This window comes from Pristiophorus japonicus, chromosome 5 (assembly GCF_044704955.1).
Source record: "Pristiophorus japonicus isolate sPriJap1 chromosome 5, sPriJap1.hap1, whole genome shotgun sequence".
NCBI lineage: Eukaryota > Metazoa > Chordata > Chondrichthyes > Pristiophoridae > Pristiophorus > Pristiophorus japonicus.
The window spans coordinates 27,978,139-28,000,057 of record NC_091981.1 but is presented as its reverse complement, the minus strand read 5'-3'; the positions used below and the strand labels follow the sequence as shown (position 1 = coordinate 28,000,057).

Genomic DNA, 21,919 nt, shown 5'->3' with positions numbered 1-21,919 from the left:
GAGGTCGGTTCGGTTCGGGTCGGGGGGAGGGAGGGAGGTAGAGGGAGGTCAGGTCGGGGGAACGGAGGTCAGGTCGGATCCAGTCCGGGGGTTGGGGGGGGGGGGAGCGGGTGACGGGTCGGGTCCGGGGGCTGGGGGGGGGGGGGGGGGGGAAAGGGGGATCGGGAGTCGAGTCGGGAGGAAGCAGGAGCTGGCCGTGGGAGGAGCCTTATTCACGCAACCCCAGTGAGGCCATTCGGCCAGGGCTAGGGGCTGCGTGCTTTGGGCCCCTCCCACACAGTTTCGGGCGCCTGGAGCTACTGCACTTGCGTGCCCACTGTAGCGCACATGTGCAGAGGTCCCGGCACTGTTTTCAGCGCAAGGACCTGGCTCCGCTCCCCCACAGCTCCTGCTGCGCTGCGCCACGCCGAGGGCCAGAGGACCTGCAGGGAGCTGGAGAATACGGAGGGTTTTTTTAGGCGCACTTTGTGGCGTGAAAAACAGGCGTCCAGGTCGGGACTGTGCCATTCTAGGCGCGGCTCGAAACTTGGGCTCATTACCTCTAATTTTTTAGTTATTTGTGTTTTGTCTTCTTTTCTTGGTCTTAAAGCAACATAATTTTCTTCTGTTCTGTTATTTACATTGTATTTCTCTTGATTCAATTACCAATGGTAATCTTGTAATATGTACAAGACATCATTTTTTGGGGTCTCGTTTCCCAGACAATTTCGATCATGACAGATCATGGAGCTTCCACTGCCCTAGAAAATGACTACACAGATCTTTGAGAGGTTTTAGTCTGTATGATGTATGGTGCATTAAAACCTCTGCAAGTAGGATATGAAAACTAATTTTTGATAAAGGATTCAGAATGTTTCCACATCAAAAAATTGCTGATTAATTTAGACAATACTAACCGTTGGCTCCATCCATTTCTTATTTTTACGTTATAATACTCAGCTTTAGAAGGTTCTTGAAAACCTTTTTTATTTTTTTAAAAAACAGATTTATAGAATTGAAAATATGTCTGCAAAATATCTCTAATTAACTCACAATCTGATGTTACACAGCCTCCACTTTATGGGCTAGATATTCGTTGGCTTAGCGCGACCCGTTAGCGCCCCTAACAGGCCACTAAGCACCTACCGCCCAAGCGCCACGCTAGGACAGCCTGCCGCAAACTTTATTGCTGGTTTAGCGGCAGCACTATCATTTAGCGCTGCGGACTCCAGTGCCACCCATTTGGTAACGTCACATACGTGCAACAGCCCTCTTAGCGCAGCGTTCACCAACGTGACTGTTTTGCCTGCCATAGGGCCTGGCGCTACTCCAGACAGGGAAAGCATGCGCTGCAAAGAGGATCCCGGGGCGATATCTGAAGGACTCACCATGTAAGTGTTCAGATTGCACTTTACTTACAGTTACTTACCTTTCTGACCTCTGGAAGACTGTTGCTAACGTTTCTTCCATTTTCTTGCAGTTTTTGCCTGTTCCACCTCACCTGTTCCTTAGGCGCTAGGATGCCGGTATCCTAGCGTCTCATCATCAGTTAGCGCTCCAGTCTCCTCTTGGGTGCTAAAATTGAATATACCGGTTGGAGGCAGTAAATATCGCCCACCGCTAAAGTTACCAACCAGGCAGTGTCACCGCTTCAAACAAGGCTATACTGAATTTTTAGCCCTTTGTGTTTTGTTTTATTTAGCAACAGAAAACACATTTTAAAAATCTGCTGGAATATGAATAACCCGATAACATGTTTCTGTGTAGCTCCAAAAATATGCTTTTATGTTGCACTTATCTGAGGCTAAGGACAATGTTTTCTGGTTTTTAAAAAATCATCCCAACAGCTGGTTTTGGCGAATACGGCAAGTTTAGTTCAGAGTTGCCACTGGCTGTACCACACCTGTACACTTCAGCTGGCAACCCCAGTACCACACCAATCACAATATGAAAGCAGCTAAACATAGGGGAGTAGAATGTCCATGATAAGGGAGGGGGTCTCCTGATCTCTTTGGCAGATTAACAGTAACTCGAGAGAAATGGTATAAATGGCCGGTTACGTCCTTTCCCTGGATTTCTGCTGAAGTGACAGTGAAAGAATTAGGAGAACACTGAAAATTCCAGGTAAGGGCTTTTTTAAAAAAAAAACATATTTTGAAGTTTTCAATAAATAATGATTATTTAAGAAGTTAAACTAATTTGACAACACCAGAGATTCCATCCAAACATTAGGACGTTCAGTGCAATAATGCCTTTTCACTAACCTTGTAGCAGAGTGATTTTCTATCAGATACCAGGTGGCAGAGAAGTTTTCGCTGGTAAAATCACCACTCATGCCCTGAAATAATCCTTCCAGGTCCTTCTGAGGTATCTTGCCTCTGCAAAAGGAATTCAATTAAATATTTATAGAAATTTGTAGCTGGCTTATTAAACCTGCAACAAAGCAAATGTATAGTTGCAATACTTCTAAAACAAACACATTTTTAAAGCTACATTTTACAATCTAGTTAAATTAATAGGTTACTATCTCTTCAAAACATTCCTTGCACATATAAAGAATTTATTTTGAATATGGTAGTTATTTTTCACAGGCAGAATTTTTAACTAAAGCTGTAGCAAACCTTTTGTGCAATTTTAAGAAAAAAATATTCACTACTGAAATACTTCACAGTAATCTATTAATGCAATTTGGCCGATTGCTTTACACAGCACATTTGCATACTTGACATTTTGGTGAATTTAAATTTCCACTATTTAAAATTGCAATCGTTTTCTTAAACTTACATTTTAAAGATAGAAAGCCTGCATTTTGCGGTCAGATCCAAATGAACGGCGCTCACCAGTTATTAAACTTACACTTGCCCACAGATTTTCCACACTTGTAAATGTAAATTTTCAGTGCCAGAGAGGTTGTTTGGCAGTAATTAAGCAATTAATGGAGGTGTCAGCTGTGGCTCAGTGGGTAGCACTCTTGCCTCAGAGTCAGAAGATTGTGCGTTCAAGTCCCACTCCAGGGACTTGAGCATTAAACAAATCTAGGTTGACACTCCAGTACGGTGCTGAGGGAGCGCTATATTGTTGGAGGTGCCGTCTTTCGGATGAGACATTAAACCGAAGCCCCGTCTGCTTTCTCAGGTGGATGTAAAAGATCCCATGGCACTATTTCAAAGAAGAGTAGAGGAGTTATCCCCAGTGTCCTGGCCAATATTTATCCCTCAATCAACATAACAAAACAGATTATCTGGTCATTATCACATTGCTGTTTATGGGAGCTTGCTCGTGTGCAAATTGGCTGCCACGTTTCCCACATTACAACAGTGACTACACTCCAAAAGTACTTCATTGGCTGTAAAGCGCTTTGAGACGTCCGGTGGTTGTGAAAGGCGTTTCTTTCTTTCTTTACCAAGGCGTTACAATTCATTTACATTTGAATGGACATGCCCTAACCTTTTCTGCCGTGTTTAGTGGGCAAGTATCGCAAATTCATGCTCTTCCATGTCTATGAATACTGAATCTCTTGGTGAGGTACTGTTAAAGCACAGTTTATGGAGGAGCAGGGCAATGCGGACAGGAACTGATTTCCACATTTAACTGCGCATGTGCGGATGCTGGAAGTTGCTGTCCAATTTAATCCTTGATAACGGTGAGCGCTGACAGCCTCATCGTAATTTCTACCGCAAAATACAGGCCTTTGTATATATTTATAGATTGAGACAGCGACAGAATCACACACACACCCGCAAACATATCCTATAGAATCTGAAATGCTATTTGGCCCTAGCCAACAACACTGTTTGATATCTTACAAAAAACTGGTGAAGATTTAAGTAAAATCAATACATTCACAATAAAGATAGGAGTGGAAAAGGGGTTGAGTCATAACACAAGAAAAATAACCTCTTACAGTATAGCACAGAAGACAAGTACATAATTGCTACTCAAATACTAAAGAACAAGTATAATTTTTCATTATTTAAAGAATCAGTGTTTCATCTTTCTGTAAAAGGCTTTTTTTTTTTTATTAACAATTCAAACTATATTCCAAAAACAAAACATCTCCATTTCACAAGGTTTACAAAGCTATAGATCCAAGAGAAAAAGAACAAAATCCCAACTCTTCAGTCTTCAGATGACTGCATTAGGTCTGGCACAGCTGCCTGCTTAGTAATTTCACTCACGGCCTGTATAACTCTAGTTCTGATTAAACTTGCCTCTCTGACCACATATTTGAGCAATTTTGTGACCGACAACAGGATTTTTTAAAAACCTCAAAGAAAGCAAGCTATCCAAATGCAGAATTTATAAAAGTGCTGATAACTAGAGTGGTTTGCATTAATAATGTGTTCTAGCCCACAAAGATCAACTTGACACAAGACACAAGTGCCAGAAACTATCACAAATGTAAGTTCACTTGGAGTTCACTTTTTCCATTATATTACCCACTGTCATTTGGCTCTAAAATGGACTAAGTACTGAGGAAATTTAATTCCTCATTTCTGACTGCATCATGTTAAACTCTCTCCAGCACCGAACTAACCACCCAAGTCTGAGAACTTTCAATTAGCAACACTAGTCTAATGGCACAAGAAAAAAAGGAATGAGGTTGGTTTGTCGCAGTAATTTTGTTTAATTGCACCATCTGACTTGGAATCGAGTTCACAATACTGAAAGGCTAAACACTATAATTGTAGTTTTTACATGGGTTAAATAAAATCATTTAAGCATGCTAGAATTCCTATTAGGCCAAAGTTAAAGTTATACAAGTGTTAAAGTACTGTACAGTCTCTACCACGAGGTGGCACTGTGATATCAAAATTGTTTTGTCAATACTGTATGATGAAATAATAAACAGATGATGAAGAAATGCTGCATCAGTGACTGCATGCAGTAGGTGGAGAACTTGCTTGGTGGGACCGGACATATTTTATATGTTGAAATCTACTCTGGTATACAAGTTTGATCTGTGCTAATGATCTGTGGAGAACACATGTCAACATGATGATATACACCCCTACTATTAGTCTGTGAAAAACTGCATCTGCTTGTGAAATTCTGACATGTGGGTCTGCCATAATCTGAAAGAACATTCAAACTAAAGCAGTACTTAAGTTTATAGAGCAGTTTAAGTGGTTGAAATAAAAAGCATAATGCAGATAAATAACCTGCTTCTTTTGGAGCAAGAAAATTTTACAAATGGAGGCATGAAGGTGTCTCAAAATTAAATGTTACTGCTATTTTCCTTTATTTTGTATTACTTACTGTGTGTTTTACAAAAATAACACATTGACCAGTACACTACAATCTGTAATATATATTTAACTTCAAAAGGAAAATACACTGCATATTTGCTGCTAACAAGCTTCACAGAACGCGAAAGGTGTATGCAAGCTTGGAATCAGCTCCCTTTGACTTCTAAATCGAAACGACAGTTTTACTAATGAAGCGCTAGAAGTTCAAGTAAAAATTCAACCTGCAAGCTAACTACCTCAGCCAATGTTTTATGCAATAGTGCATCGCAAATTTGTGAGCCATTAACATTTAAATACATTAACTGCAATCACTGTTACACCACGATCTTTGAAGTTCATAGTCTACAATTTGTAATGAAGCTGACGACGTCTTGAGTGAATATGGTTGCTTTTGGCTGGAAAGCGGCTTTGTGCAACCACTGCTACATAAACATTCATCATTTGTTTTACTTGCAAAGTGCGTTCATTGGCACGCAACTTTTAGTAAATTTAGTCAGAAAAATATGGCGAAATACTAACTGGCAGAGGGGAAAGCAGTACCCGAGGTACATGGAGGACACTGATCATCGGTACAATGGCAGATATATTGGTATAGAGAAAAATCTGATAAAATCCCTTGCGAGTTGTCAAGTCATCCTCAAACACAAACAATTTTAACATTTGACTGATGCTCATAAGTGCACACATCAGAGGGAAAACATCAGAGCAACTTTGTAGCACAGTAACCCATAATGTGAGCCAAGTTCAGCATTGTTCTAGCTGCTCAGGATTAAGAGCATTATCTTTTACAATAAATGTAATATTGCACATGCATTATTTTGACATTCCATATCTATGAATAAAAATTGTGATCTGGGGAGAAAAAAGGCTGTGGTGCCCAAAGTAGTGGTGTGAATTAAAATGGCACCCTGAAAAAGTAAATAGTGGCACTGAACGAATCCAACAAGAAAGACAACGAGAGAACCTGACAGAGTCAAACCGATTCTTTGTTTTTTTTTAAATTGATCTATTTTACCAGACAAATCATGTGAGTGTAAAAAAACTGCAATGTCTCACAGTCCAGAAAACTTTGATGAGGAATTAGTAAAGATGAAAGTCATCTTTGAATGGGAGGGGATATTCTGAATGATAGCGCCACGATTAAATTTCCAGGCGAGTATTTGGCATAAAAATGAATGTTAGCTGGATGGGTACGTCAGCGTCTGTCAATTAACCACTGGATGCATTTAGCCCTTTGTGCCCATGACTGCTAAACAAATGGAGATTCATTGTAAATTGTGGTTAAAGTTTGGGGGTCATTACCACAGGACAAGAAACCATTGTTACTTTGATTCCTAATGCAATCAAATTAATGGGCAATACCACATTCAAGGAATTTGTTCGAACTTCAAAGAAAAACATTCTTATAACCCCGCAGAGGACTTCTCGTGTCCGACAGTTTACTTTTCACCCTACCGTTATACTGGGGGTTAGATTGAACTGCATATACAGCACTTACACCAGATCCTATGTCCAGAGAAACTAGAAACAGTACAAACTATTTTAAGACAGTCAACCCAGTTTAAACATAGTGTAAATTTGATGATTGCCTATGTAAGCAATTGATCATAATCGGATTAAATGTTTATGCTGACCCACATATTGCACAAAATAAAGTTTGCGGTTTTGATTCTTAGGACATTCATTTTACTTAAGACGACTCCGGTCAAGCTAGTCACAAGAAGAAAAGATCTTGAAAGGAAACCCAAACTATGACAAACTACATCTTAGAACTGTTTATATTCTCAAAGAAAAATCAACAATCAATTTACACTACATTCCCTTTATCTATCCAATTTGTCAATAACAACTTGAATTTATGTAGCGCCTTTAATCTAGAAAACTTCCCAAGGCTCATCACAGAAGGATAATCAAGCAAAAATTGACACCAAGCCAAAAATGGAGATACTAGAAATGACTAAATACTTGGTCAAGGAGATACGGTTTAAAGGAAGGTTTTAAAGGAGAGGTGAAGAGGTAGAGAGGTTCATAGATGAAAGTCCAGAACTACGGGCCTAGATGGCTGAAAGTGAGTCTGCTATTGGTGGAGCAAAGGGAGCGGGGAATGCACAAGAGGCCAGAGTTGGAGGAATACAGAATTCTCAGAGGGTTATAAGGCTGGAGGCAGTTTCAGAGATAGAGAAGGAAGAAGCAATGAAGGGGTTTGAACATGAAAATGAGAATTTTAAATTGGAAATATTGGGGGAATAAGGAGCCAATGTTGGTCTGTGAGGACAGGGGTGATTGGTGAATGGAAAGGTGCAGGAGAGGATAAAGGTAGCTGAGTTTTTGATGAGCTGAAGTTTATGAAGGGTGGAGGCTACGAGGCTGGCCAAGAGAGCATTGCAATAGTCAAATCTGGAGTGACAAAAGACATGGATGAGGGTTTCAGAAGCAGATGGACTGAGGCAGGGACAGCGGTGGACAATGTTGGGGAGGTAAAAGCAGGCAACCTTTGTGATCGAGAGAATATGAGGTTGGAAACTGTCAAATAGAATTCTAAGGTTACAAACAGCTGACTGGGGAGGTGGACATAATTAGTGGCAAGAATACAGAGTTTTTGGCGGGGGGCCAAAGACAATAGCTTCAGTCATCCCAATATCACTTCTTCTAAAAGCCCTATTAAATTTGTCAACGTGACCTACACTGGTTACTCTCCAGTTCCATGGCTCAATTTTCAAACTGGAGAATTGAAAAATGGTGGCTAGAGGCTCTGCTGACTCTTCTGAGACTTCTTTCAATATCCTAGGCTGCCCAACACCTTAAACTTTTTCTAGAGTTATTGATAACAATTGTTCCACATCCTCCTCTAGTACATCTGCATTCTCACTTCCACTATTATTTGTAATAAAAAATATTTAATATCTCTGCTATACCTTCATTGCCAAAATCAGATTCCATCCTTCATCTCTGAGCATCCTTAACCTCTCTTTACTATTATATGCTCAACAGCCTTTACCATTTGTTTTTATATCATCTGCTAGCCTATTTTTTTTTAATATCCCCATTGAACCCTCTAATCTCATCATTCACCTCCCACTACACTTTCCACATTTCTCATGATTATCTATAATATTGTTGGCCCTAATTTTCTCACAGCAAGATCCCAAAACAGCAATGAGATAAATGACCAGACAGAACATAGAATGGATTTTAGTGGTGTGTATTTTTGATGCTGCTGGTTGAGGGATAAACATTGGCCATGACAACGGGAGATCTCCCAGTAACATTTGAATAGTGACCTGGACCTTGAATGGCCATCTGAATGGGCAGATAGGGTCTAAGTTCAACATCCCCTCTAAAAGATGGCACCCTCAGTAGTGTGCTGACAGTTCAGCCTAGATTTTGTAGTAAAGTCATGGAATGGGACTTGAACCAATGACCTTCTGATTCAGAATAAAGTGGTGTATTTGGACTTTCAAAAGGCTTTTGACAAGGTCCCACACAAGAGATTGGTGTGCAAAATTAAAGCACATGGCATTGGGGGTAATGTACTGACGTGGATAGAGAACTGGTTGGCAGACAGGAAGCAGAGAGTCAGGATAAACGGGTCCTTTTCAGAATGGCAGGCAGTGACTAGTGGGGTGCCGCAGGGATTAGTGCTGAGACGCCAGCTATTTACAATATATATCAATGATTTAGATGAAGGAATTGAGTGTAATATCTCCAAGTTTGCAGATGACACTAAGCTGGGTGGCGGTCTGAGCTGTGAGGAGGTTGACTCGGACAGGTTAGGTGAGTGGGAAAATGCATGGCAGATGCAGTATAATGTGGATAAATGTGAGGTTATCCACTTTGGGGGCAAAAACATGAAGGCAGAATATTATCTGAATGGCGGCAGATTAGGAAAAGGGAAGGTGCAATGAGACCTGGGTGCCATGGTACATCAGTCATTGAAGGTTGGCATGCAGGTGCATCAGGCAGTGAAGAAGGCAAATGTCATGTTGGCCTTCATAGCTAGGTGATTTGAGTATAGGAGCAGGGAGGTCTTGCTGCAGCTGTACAGGGCTTTGGTGAGGCCTCACCTGGAATATTGTGTTCAGTTTTGGTCTCCTAATCTGAGGAAGGATGTTCTCGCTATTGAGGGAGTGCAGCGAAGGTTCACCAGACTGATGCCCGGGATGTCAGGACTGACATATGAGGAGAGACTGGATCGACTGGGCCTGTATTCACTGGAGTTTAGAAGAATGAGAGGGGATCTCATAGAAACATATAACATTCTGATGGGACTGGACAGGTTAGATGCAGGAAGAATGTTCCCGATGTTGGGGGAGTCCAGAACCAGGGGTCACAATCTAAGGATAAGGAGTAAGCCATTTAGGACCGCGATGAGGAGAAACTTCTTCACTCAGAGAGCTGTTAACCTGTGGAAGTCTCTTCTGCAGAGAGTTGTTGATGTCAGTTCGTTAGATATATTCAAGAGGGAGTTGGATATGGCCCTTACGGCTAAAGGGATCAAGGGGTATGGAGAGAAAGCAGGAAAGGGGTACTGAGGTGATTGATCAGCCATGATCTTACTGAATGGTGGTGCAGGCTCGAAGGGCCGAATGGCCTACTCCTGCACCTATTTTCTATGTTTCTATTACACTGACCAGGTCGAAACAGGATGGGAGGTGGGAGGGGGTGGAGGAGGAGAGGTAGAGGAAGAGAGGAAGAGAAAGAAAGAGAAGGTGAGTGCAGTGAGATTGAGAAAGCACACATGCAAGCAAGCCAGACACATGAGAGAAACATCCATCGATTCACAAAATGGATTTGGAATAGAAAATGGATTTGGTCATTTACAGTCAAAAATAGACTGCATGTGAAGGCAGGTTTATTAGGTACATCAAAATAAAATAATTTTTCTCCTAAGTTTCTGGATTTTGCTCTAACATCTTTAGATGTGTCCACCCCGATTGGTACCTTTACAGTACTGGACTTCCACTGTTGCCTTCAAAATGCGGGTCAGCAAGGCTGATGCTAAAAGCTCAAACATGAAAGATATAGCTTCAATTTAATTGCAGCTGGACACTGTCACTTGCCCTCTTTTTATAGCTCTCCACAAAGAGGGAAAAGGAATACTCATCAATGACAGAGCACAGCTACCGAAAGCAGCACTCAATGCCTGCTTCCTGCTCAGAAGAGAACACTGTAAATCCTCCTCATGGTTAGCGAGCAAACACTTGAGAAATATATTTCTCTAGAAACCAACTATAGAAATGATCCTTTCCAGATTTGTTGCCACAGATGTGAAAATCTTGTTCGTCATCATCTCCATTTTAGATTTAGATTTTTCTAAACTATACAACTTGAAAGGAAGTTTCTTAAAAAGATGTAAAATGCATTCAGCATTAAAATAAATCATTGATGCAACATCACTTAAAGTCGAGATATTGAGTTCACACTATGAATGTAGTCTGAATCTTTTAATATGTGTGGGGATAGAGGCTGGTATTTGGAGAACACGGAATAGGATTTTTCTGGCAACTATGTTAAAATTTACTATTAGTTCATTTTTCCTTCTCCAGCTATTGTGGGTGGTTTATGCTTGTGTGTGTTTATTTTACTGTATTTTTTTATTGGTCACACAGTCCATTATTTGATGCAATTACTTGTATATGTGATTAATGTGGAGACATGTCTAGTTTTGTCAAGTAATGCAGTGCATGTTCGGAGACGGCTGTCTCACACTAGAAACACTGGACTGTTAACTTGTCAGCCAGTTTTTCACAACAATATTTCTGCTGTAATAGTTACCAAAATATATGGGAGACTAATATGCTGCATTATGTACAAACATACTGAGCCAAAGAAAATTATTGATTCAGGGATTTTTTTTCATTCGCACTTGGGGTGCAAAGGAGTTAGATGATACAACAGACAGCAAATTTAATAAGAAAATAACCTTTTCTTGCACACACCAATTATAAAACTGTTTCCGATGCTTTCGATGTGGTTGGTTTACAATTGTTACCGATTTTACTGTTAGAATTGATACTAGTAATGTATTGGATTTTAGAGGAAGTGGTGAATAGGTTAAAAATACAAATTATTAGAAGTTGGGTCAGTTAACAAAATGTTAATTCCTGACAATACATATTCTCTAGTAATTTTGGATTAAAAAAAATGCTGTACTTCAATGTCAGAGATGCCAATGCAATTTGCCATTGGAACTTAACAAATTAAGCTATTGTATGTATATTCACCCCTAAAATCAGATATGCACAGTTGCTGTATCTGTATTAATATATAGAGTTATTCAAAGAGTTTCAAAACCTGGTCTGATTTTTAAAGATATAAATATTTTTACCCATCACTGTATTCAGGGGAAAGTTTAAATATGTCTTCAAGCATGTTCTGTTTCTAGTATTCCCTGAAGGACTCACTGCTGGGTTCCACCTGTTCTGTAATTGTGACAAATGATTTGTATAGGAAATGGCCCAGAAAGATAGCTCCAGCGCAGACCTTTATTTTGGCAGTTTAGTTGTGAAGAAGTACTGTGTACTGCCATTTGTCCATCTGATTGTTTGAACAGTTGAATGATTAAATAGACAGGTGCAAAGATTTGTAAGTTGTCTATGCTTTTCTGCAATTTATAATATCCCTGAATGAAGCACAACATTATTTGGCAACCAAGTTGTGCATTTATCAGGATTCAAATTTAACACTTCAGATAATACTAAGAGGTGGTGTTTCAAAATATTTGATATGATGGGCATTTTTTGTTTCTATTGAGCCAGTACATCCTTCTCCATATCTGCAATATTAAATTGAAGCCTGCAAGTGTGACCCTGAGCTTCCAGTTGCCTGTCACTTTAATTCTCCACTGCATTCCCACTCTGACCTCTTTGTCCTCGGTCTCCTACACTGTTCCAATGAAGCTCAACGCAAGCTCGAGGAACAGCACCTCATCTTTCCTTTAGGCACTTTACATCCTTCTGGAGTCAACATCGAGTTCAAAAATTTGTGTGTAACCGCTGCCAATCTTTGGCTCGCTTTCTTTCCCTTCCTCCACTGCTGCCCCCCTCAGAGCCTGGTTCTTTCTTTTTTTCCTCCTTGTCTCTAATGGCAGTTGGTCATTATCCTGCCATTCACATCCTATCTCGACTAATGTTTTTCTAACTCCTGGCATTACCATTTGAATTTGGGCCATCATCCCTTTTGTCTCTCTAATCTCTCCTGTCTTCCAACCTATCACAGACCTTCCCTTGTGTTCTTTCTTCCCCTCCCCCTTTCAGTGCTTAAGAATCTGCTCTTTTCGAACACTCTCCAGTTCTGATGAAGGGTCATCGACTCAAAATATTAACTCTGCTTCCTCTCCACAGATGCTGCCTGACCTGCTGAGATTTCCAGCATTTTCTGTTTTTATTCCAGATTCCAGCATCCGCAGTATTTTGCTTTTGTGTTAAAGTACTGGAGACAGAATCTGAATCAAGCAAACTTCTAGCCAATCTGACTTGAATTTGTTTCACTATCAAAGGTGATTGGCAATTATTTATAAGTAACGCAAAAGCAAATTACTGTGGCTGCTGGAAATTTGAAATAAAAACAAAGAAATCCGGAAATACTCAACAAGTCAGGCAGCATCTGTGGAGAGAGAAAACATTTCAGGTCGATTACCTTTCTTCAGAACTCATGAGTAACACTTGAGTTTAGATAGGTTCATATAACAGTGGGGGAAAGGGAAGAAAGGGAGGGTAAGGAAAGACTTAAGACAGACAGTACTTATTTGAGGGAAGTATGCTATACTGAAACATTAAAACAATGACAACTTGGAAGTGCTAGATTTTGAAAATGCTTGCAAATTTCAGAAAGTAACATAAAAAGTTAAAACTCACCATTAAGGATTTTGATTTTAATTTGCTGGAAAGGGATTACCATTGGTTGTGTGGGGAAGACAGTTCATATTAGTATTTGTACACTGTTCTCAGCCCCTTTCATAGCTGAACATTCTTTACACTTGTTTTATTAGACTAAATGCTTTTAGACTTCAACTATAGATGACTGATGACGTCAGATCAACATGTTTAATCAACAGTGAATTGCAGTTTAACCCTACTATAATTCAATACCATAAAATCTAACAATCTGAAAAAAAATGTAAATGTATCTTTTAAACTTTCCAAATAAGCATATGAAATAAAGGAAAAATCGTAGCTTGAATTGGATATATCTATTTGAGTTAGGTATCAATGCCCAACTGATGAATTGCAAGTTTAACTGGCTGTGAACCACCTGCCAACTACATTTCGGAAAGTAGATAGCATATTGTGCTACTTTATTTTATCCTTAAGGAATAAGATCATTGAGGTGATAGATGAGCAGAATTTAGTGTGTGACAGAACGTGGGCAGCAGAATTTTAGGCAAGTTAGAGTTTATGTAGGATGGGAGCTTGGGAGATTGGAGAATAGGGCATTGGAGGAACAAATTAAATCTGGAGGTAACAAAAGTATGGATGAAAGTTTCAGCAGTGATGGGCAGATGTGGGTTGGAGGTGGGCAATACTGCAGATATGGGAGTAAACAGTTTTGGTAATGGATAGGATGTGGGATTTCCACGTTCAGGGCTGAACAGGACCCTCAAACAACATACCATATGATTCAGCCCAAGCAAACAGTTGGGGAGAGCGATAGAGCCAGGAGCAAAGGGTATGGAGTTTTTGCTGGAAGCCAAATAAGATGGCTTTAGTCTTTCCAGCATCCAATTGGAGGTGTTTTTGGATCATCCATGACTTGATATTCACACAAGCAGCGTGGCAGCATAGAGATGGCCATGGAGTTTACTGTGAGTGTGAAGAAATGGCATCAGTAAACAAGTGAAAACTGAGCCCATGCCTGCAGATGATGTTGCTGAGGGGCATCATCAAAATAAGGCAATGGGGAGGATGGAGTTTGAAACAGTGGGGTATTCTGCAAGAGAAGCTACAGCTAGAGATGTGCTGGCTGCATTGGGACATATAGGAGTAGAAGCATAATAGAGCAGTACCATAGAGGTACAGAGAAGAAATAATGAATGACTTACATTTATATAACACCTTTCATGACCTTAGGAGTGAATCACTCCTGAGTTTGCTTTGAGTTTGAGTTTGGAGAGCTCTTCCAAAATTAGACCTTGCTTCATAGATTTAAATCTTTCTGAAGTCTGTTAGCGTTAGAGTCTTGTTCTATGCATGATGATACCACATGTCTGCAACGGGTGGATCACCTGTGGTATCGCCCATGAACATTTATTTAGTTTTAAATTCAGCATATAAATTGTGTTCTACTCATCCACTGCAGGTAAATAAACCACTGCCAGAAAATAAGCTTGCACCCTCCTGCACAATTATCTAATTCTATAGATGTAACATGTGATAGATATACAAGTATATGTCGGTTGCTCAGAAAACGCAATTTAACAAACAAATAAATCTGGCCAACAGTTGACCTAAATAACTTTAAAGCCTCTATATTAGCAATGAAAGATACAGGGTTCTAAAGCTCCAACACCTGAGAACATTAACTTCTGGCACTCGTAATGTAATTATTAAAAATAAAATGGATGAGTAAGAAAAATCATTTTTTGTAAACATTGATAATCATAAATATAAATATATGTACCCATTATACATCAAAAATGATGACTGGCCACAACATTTCACTGGCATTGCACCTGTAGCTGACGCTGTTGTGGTCACATAATGGGAATAAACTAATTAAGTACAATGGGGATAAACTAATGCTACTGTGACAACGTCACTGTACTGACTCCCTACCAGCGAACTGCAACAACCAGTGCTCGCGCTTCATGGATTCAATAACTCAACAGAATTCCCCTGTAGCCTTGTGCCTCAAAGGACAGTGCTGTGGGGAATCACAGCTTTTCATTTGCCAAACTTTTATACAAGAAGCACAAGTGGCTAGTGCAAGTATTTATTGCAACAGCGGCCACGTGCTTATGTGCATAGCTCAAATCAAAACCTCCTCCCTCTCAAAGGAAATCACTATTATCCATTTCCTCTCCCGCCGCACTCACCCCCTCTCCACCTCCTGGTCATTGACAGGAGAGTCAGATGATTTTATATTTCATTTAATGCCCCATGCTGGCTGACGTGTGTGTAGTTCAGCCACAGCATTTGCCAATGTGCTCCTATTGCTGGAAAAAAACAGATTCAGTGACAAACATAAGCTGATTAAGAGTACTTCTCTGCTGCATTATCTGACTGATGGCTGTGTGGCACCTATTCCTCGGACATGTCTCACTCCTTATACACCCTCACAGCCCCATCTGCAATTCAGTCAGCCTCTCAACACTCCTCTCCCCACCCCAATCACCGAGCATATTTCTCTTGGACCCGCTGCCCCAAGTGAGGATTAATGGCAAAACTTAGCACTTGCCCCTTGCATTGAAATCCTCTCTTCCCCCTCCCTTGCATTTAAATCCTCTCTCCCCCTCCCTTGCATTTAAATCCTCTCTCTCCCTCCCTTGCACTCCCCTTCTCCTCTTCATCTCTATTGTTCTCTTCTCCCCTCTCTCTCCTTGCTCTGGGTTATCCCTCACCCTCTTCTCCTTCCTCTCCACCCCTCCCTCCTTTCGACCTCTCTCTGATCCGCCCACTCCACTTTCACCCCTCTGCTCCCTATTCTTTCCTCTCTCCCCGCCCCTTCCACTTCTATCTCTCTCCTTCTGCTCAGTCTTCCTTTCCTTTCTCCTTCCCTCTATTCCACTAAATGGCTAGATCACACATAAATTGTGGTCACGTGACGGAGGGCCTGGAATGGACAGTGGGACTGTACCTGAATAAAAAGTGAACAGATTCAAGAAAAGACATGAAGGAAAAAAAAAATGGGCAGAGAAAAATTTGCCACAAAAAAATGAAAAAACGGACTGGATTCAAATGTCTACCAAAAGTGATAGATAATTATTAAAAATGTAATATTTGTAAATCAAAATTTGGAAAAAAATCGAAGACATTTGAAATACAACTTAATTATATTTCTGCCACTTTTGCATTAAATAATCTTTACACTTGAGAAAGCCTTGCTCCTTTATTTTTGTGATTGTTACCACAATATTCTCTCGTTTCCCTCACTCCCTCCCTCCTGCCACACAAAAAAACATCAGCTTCCCTCAGTCAGGAGGGTGCGGTGTCTTATATTCATAGTCAGGAAGGAACCACTGGCAAAGTTTTCCTCTCTTGCTCCCTCAAACAACCTGGCATGGTTTTAACAACATAGCGTAAATAAAAATAAGTAAAGATTTGTAGTACTGATATTTCTCCAAATGTTCCCTAACCCACATCCTGTAAAATAAATTATCTTGTACCATGAAGTATTTGTTATTGAAAAACCGTAACTGCACAATTTAGTACCCACTTGTCTATCTCTATGCCAAGAGGGTTCGCTGGACGCAGAGACAAGGGAGAAATCCCTTTATTCCGATCAGTTCGCATGTCGTAATAGTTCATTTCTTCAACCCAGACAGCTGACTGATCCAGGATACCTGGAGAAAAACAAAATGTATAACAAGGAATGAGGTAGTGTATTAAAAAAAGATAAAGAGTGAGTGCATTACAACAGTCACTGCCAATGAAAATTCTCCAAAGTTGGTTATGTAAGCTATTTTATTTCCGTTTTCAGATGTGCTGTGCATAACTTTGCAGTTTTCAAACCATATTTTACAAATGCAGTGATAAATTGAAGGCACCTAGTTTGAAGAAGGATTTTAAACAGTACGTATTTTGGTGCCCGTTTTTTTCTCTACCATGGAAAACTTGATAGCCATTCGGTCCATTATCCCTGTGCCTACTCCTTGCTAGAGCAATCGAAAACTAATCCCACTGCTCTCCTCTCTCTCTATTGCATTGCATTACTTCAAATATGTATCCAATTTTCTTATCCTGTGGCAGTAGGAATGGTAATGTAACAATTGAACTGCAATAACAGAAAAAACAAACTGTATTTGTTTTAATATCTTAAAATGTTTAAGGACTCAAAATTTGGATTTTGTTCCATGGTGAGGAATTCTACCACTATGCATTCCTCCCCTCCTGCAGCCTTGAAATGAAAACAGAAAATGCTGGAAACACTCAGCAAGTCAGACAGCATCGGAGGAGAGAGAAGCATGCTTCAGGTCGATGACCTATCATCAGAACTGGAATAAGTTAGAGATTCGTGTTGAGTTGGAGTATCGCATTCAATTCTAGACACCACACTTTAAGAGGGTGTCAAGGCCTTAGAGAGGGTGCAGAAGAGATTTACTAGATTGGTATCAGGAACGAGGAACTTCAGTTATGTGGGCTAGAGAAACTGGGGTTGCTCTCCTTAGAGCAAGGAAGGTCAAGAGGAGATTTGATAGAGGTGTGTTAAAATCATGAATGGCAATGATTTAATAAATAAGGAGAAACTGTTTCCAGTGGCAGAAGGGTTGGTAACCAGAGGACACAGATTTAATGTGATTGGCAAAAGACCAGAGTCAATATGACGATATATATATTTTTTTTTTACACAGCGAGTTGTTCTGATCTGGAATGCACTCCCTGAAAGGGTGGTGTTAGCAGATTCAATAGTAACTTTTAAAAGAGAATTGGATCATTACTTGAAAGGAAAACAATTATAGGGCTATAGGGAAACACCAGGGAAATGGGACAATTGGATAGCTCTATCAAAGGCCACAAGCACGATGGGTCAAATAGCCTCCTTCTGTGCTATATCATGCTATGATTTAACAATTTATAAGCAAGTACAGAACGAAAGAAGTGGTGGGGAGGAGAGAAAAAAGGTCTCTCATAGGGTGGAAGACAGGAGTGATTAAATGTCAAGAAGCATAATGGTACAAGGCAAAAGAGGGTGATAATGGAAGAAGTAAAGAAACAAACAGTGGGTCCAGAGGAGGTATAAATGGTTACAGCAGAATAGCAAAAGAGAAGCGAAGCATGAGCAAGCTAGCAAAGAGGTAAAGGCTCCTGTGACCCAGGAACAAGCCAGAGAAAAGTGGGTTTGGACCACCCTGTCAGCCATGTACTGATAGGGAATCCACACCCAAAGCACCAGCCTACACCTTCTGCACTCCCAGTGGCTCTGGTGCAGCCATCCTCCATTACCAGCACCTGCTGTCCAAGAAAACAAGAGCAGTGGTTAAGATCTAAAGTTGTTAAACACAATAGGATCACATATTACATTTGAAAGTGAATCTGGGGTGACCCAATTCAAAAATGGTTTTCATGATATTAACATGAAAAGGTTATAAAGTCAGAAAGTGTCCCTCCATGTAAAATGAGGAAAGCTACACTTTTACTAATTAAAATTGAGCAGTTACATCCTCCAGTTGCTCATTCTCTCCGGAAGTCAGTGCCGCATATTGAGCATAATTCCACAGGTGACAATGACTTTCTAGCAACTCACATGTGAGCCCGGACAAGTGTTAACTGCTGTTTGATCGTAGGGACATGGAAGCCAAACTGAACACTGTTGTCACTGTATATGAATTAGCAGCATAGGATCACTGGATAAGCATGCCAACCCAAGTTAACTTTCAACCTCCCTAGACTTGGGATACTGAGGCCAGTTGTAGCACCCGTGACACCACCCCTGAAATCAGCTAACTCAGTACAACCGTAAAATCAAATCCCAAACCTCTCTGGTCCAAGCCATTGGAGGAAACTCGAACAATACTGTATCTTTAAAGTCGTGTGTTAATTCCATGACTCAACCTTGAGCAAAATCTAATTTTATACACAACATAAACAGTGAATTCCTGTTAAGGGTATAACTGATGTCCCACCATTTGTATACACTTATTAGGAATCTTTATAAAGCATACTGTGGTACAAAAGCTAATTTGGAAAAAAAATTGTTTTGTATCCACAACGGGACAGTTTGTAACTACTTAACCCTTCGTCACCAGAGTGCCATTTTGACACAAGCATCAAATCAGAACAAGATTGGTTTATGTTACTTAATCCCAGGGTATTTTTTGTATATACAAATATAGAAATTTACAGCAAATTTATTAAAAGATGTGCACTTGTCAAAGGCTGAAAAAATTTTTGTTGTCAAAAGGATGAGGTGATGACTATATTTACTTTCCGATGGTCCAGTTAAGGAATACATTTTATTACAAAAAAAATAACTTCAGGAGAAAATCAGAGCCAAAAAATGCTCTATTTTATGGATGAAAATCTAAGAAATTTCAGACTTACAAAAAACACAATCATAAAACATTACTGGTTTTTCCACAGTATATTAGTTATAAATATTTTTATTTAATTTTTTCACCTACGGAAGTATTTTATATCCCTTGATGAAACAAATAAGGGAAAATGCTAGAGAATACTATATATTATCTCCACGTGCAACTGAAAGATACATCTAACCAACTCTCCTTAGTCTCAAATCCTGAGATTTTGCAAAAGAAACATAGGGACATTAAGAACAGGAGTCGGCCATTCAGCCTCTCGGGTCTGCTCCGCCATTCAATTAAATCATGGCTGATCTGCACCTCAACTTAATTTTCCCTCCTTAGCTCCATATCCCTTGATAGTCTTACCTAACAAAAATCTAGCTCTCTCTTAAAGGCTCCAATTGACCAGCATCCATAGCCTTTCAGGGGAGTTGAGTTATAGATTTCCACTACCCTTTGTGTGAAAAATGCTTCCTGATTTCACTCCTGAATGGCCTAGCTTCGATTTTAAGATTATGTCCCCTTGTTCTTGAGTCCCCATGAAGAAATAGTTCCTCCATACCAACCCTATCAAATCCTTTTAACATTTTAAACACCTCGATCAGATCACCCCTCAATCTCAAGGGAATACAAGCCAAATTTATGCAGCCTGTCCTCATAATTTAACCCTAAGTCCCAGTATCAGTCTAATGAATCTGAACTGCACCCCCTTCAAATCCAATATATCCTTCCTGCGATGTGGTACCCAAAACTAAACGCAGTACTCCAGATGGTGTCTGACCAAGGTTCTATACAATTGAAACATAACTTCTTCCCCTTTGTATTCCAGTCCCTTTGAGATAAAGGCACAAGAAAATCAAGGACACGGAAAGCCCATTCAGCCCATCAAAACTTCACACTCTAGTACCCCAGCTCTCCAATACTACAATTAACTTCACTTTGACTATCCCTAATATTTATATGTCCATAAGAACATAAGAAAATAAGAAATAGGAGCAGGAGTAGTCCATTATGCCCTCCGAATCTGCTCCGCCATTCAATAAGATTATGGCTGATCTTCTACCTCAACTCCACCTTCACGCACTATCCATATATCTCTTAGTTCTCTTAGTATCCAAAAATCTATCGATCTCGGTCTTGAATATACTCAACGTCCGAGCAGCTACAGCCCTCTGAGGTATAGAATTCAAAGATTCACTACTCTCAGTGAAGAAATGTCTCCTCATCTCAGTCATAACTGGACAACCACTTATTCTGAGACTTTGACCCCTAGTTCTAGACTCCTCAGCCAGAGGAAACAACCTCCCAGAATCTACCCTCTTAACCCCCTTAAGAATTTTATACATTGCAATGAGATCACCTCTCATTCTTCTAAACTCGAGGGAATATAGGCCTAGTCTACTCAATCTCTCCTCATAGGACAATCCACTGCAGATTATTCCAAACATTTATCACTCCCTGAGTAAAGAAGCACTCCCTTTGATGTGTTTAAAAATTTACTTTTCATTCTTTCAATGTTAAGCTCACTGGTGCTATTGTCTGGCTTAAGAGTTGGCAAATTAGTTAGGTCTTTGAGTAAAATTGGAGAAAATTCAAAAGAATCTCAGCAATGCTGATACAAATTGTAAGTGAAAGGGGGAATTACTTTTTAAACATGGAAGTAGAAAGAGAAGTAAATAATTTACCTATTTTCTCTTGCTTCATCAGTCGAAAGGAGACGGTCGAAGTTCCTTTGCCTCCTGACTTAGTGGTTACAATGATGTCTCCCTTATCATTTTTTGCTGGCCCAACTCGACAGACTATTTTACTTGCAGACATCCATTCTGCAGTCAGCAAACAGTTATGTCCACAGATCGTTAGACCTTTTTAAAAAAAAAAAGATTGTGAGCCGTTCAGTTCAAAATATTGCTAAAACATAAGTTGATAATTTATATATACACACCAAGATATGGGAGGAGGTACGAGGCAGTAATTTAGTCCAGGGGTTCAGAAAGCTTCATAACTTATGAAAATAAAGATGGTTTGCAAACCATCTGAACCCAGAAATCACATTACAAGCTTTACTGCCATCCCACATATACATACTTGTAAAGGCTTTTTTGAAAAAAAGTTAGATAAGTTAGTTAAATATTGAGAAGACATAATGAGCAGTTTTCAGGGTTGAGGCGACACGATACCAGAAATTGTTTACTAGAAATTGTGACACTGGACCTCAAATGTAAACATAGACCTACTATCCTCAGTAGACCAGTCCTATAAATACAGCTTCTTTTTATTTTTATGCAACAATTTATTATTGGCAATGTGGTGGGGCAGAATGTTGGGAGCCATGGCACACTGCCTGTAGAATGACAGGTTAAGAGTTTGCCTCTACAATCCTCCATACATGGAGTCCCAGAGTATGCCCATGTCAGTATGGGGAAGGACTTCTCCTTAGTAAGAAGAGGGAGAAATAAATTAAGTAATTCCAGGTTACTCTGGTGGACAATTTATCAGCCTTAGAGAATCATGT

General features: G+C 40.0%; 1 protein-coding gene and 1 non-coding gene across 8 annotated transcripts in view; both read right to left on the bottom strand.

Annotated features, from left to right (window-relative positions):
* Positions 1-21,919, bottom strand: part of exoc2 (exocyst complex component 2) — a 329,764-nt gene that overhangs the window by 221,792 nt on the left and 86,053 nt on the right. For all 7 annotated transcript variants that reach the window (XM_070880460.1, XM_070880458.1, XM_070880464.1 and 4 more), the window contains 3 exons: positions 21,093-21,269; positions 16,602-16,728; positions 2,244-2,357 (listed from right to left, as the gene is read on the bottom strand). In XM_070880460.1, coding sequence (XP_070736561.1) covers positions 2,244-2,357; positions 16,602-16,728; positions 21,093-21,269 — 418 coding nt within the window. The remainder of the gene's footprint in view (positions 1-2,243; positions 2,358-16,601; positions 16,729-21,092; positions 21,270-21,919) is intronic.
* Positions 10,280-10,490, bottom strand: LOC139264949 (small nucleolar RNA U3). The gene has a single exon (XR_011593431.1). It is a non-coding gene; the product is annotated as a small nucleolar RNA U3 (small nucleolar RNA).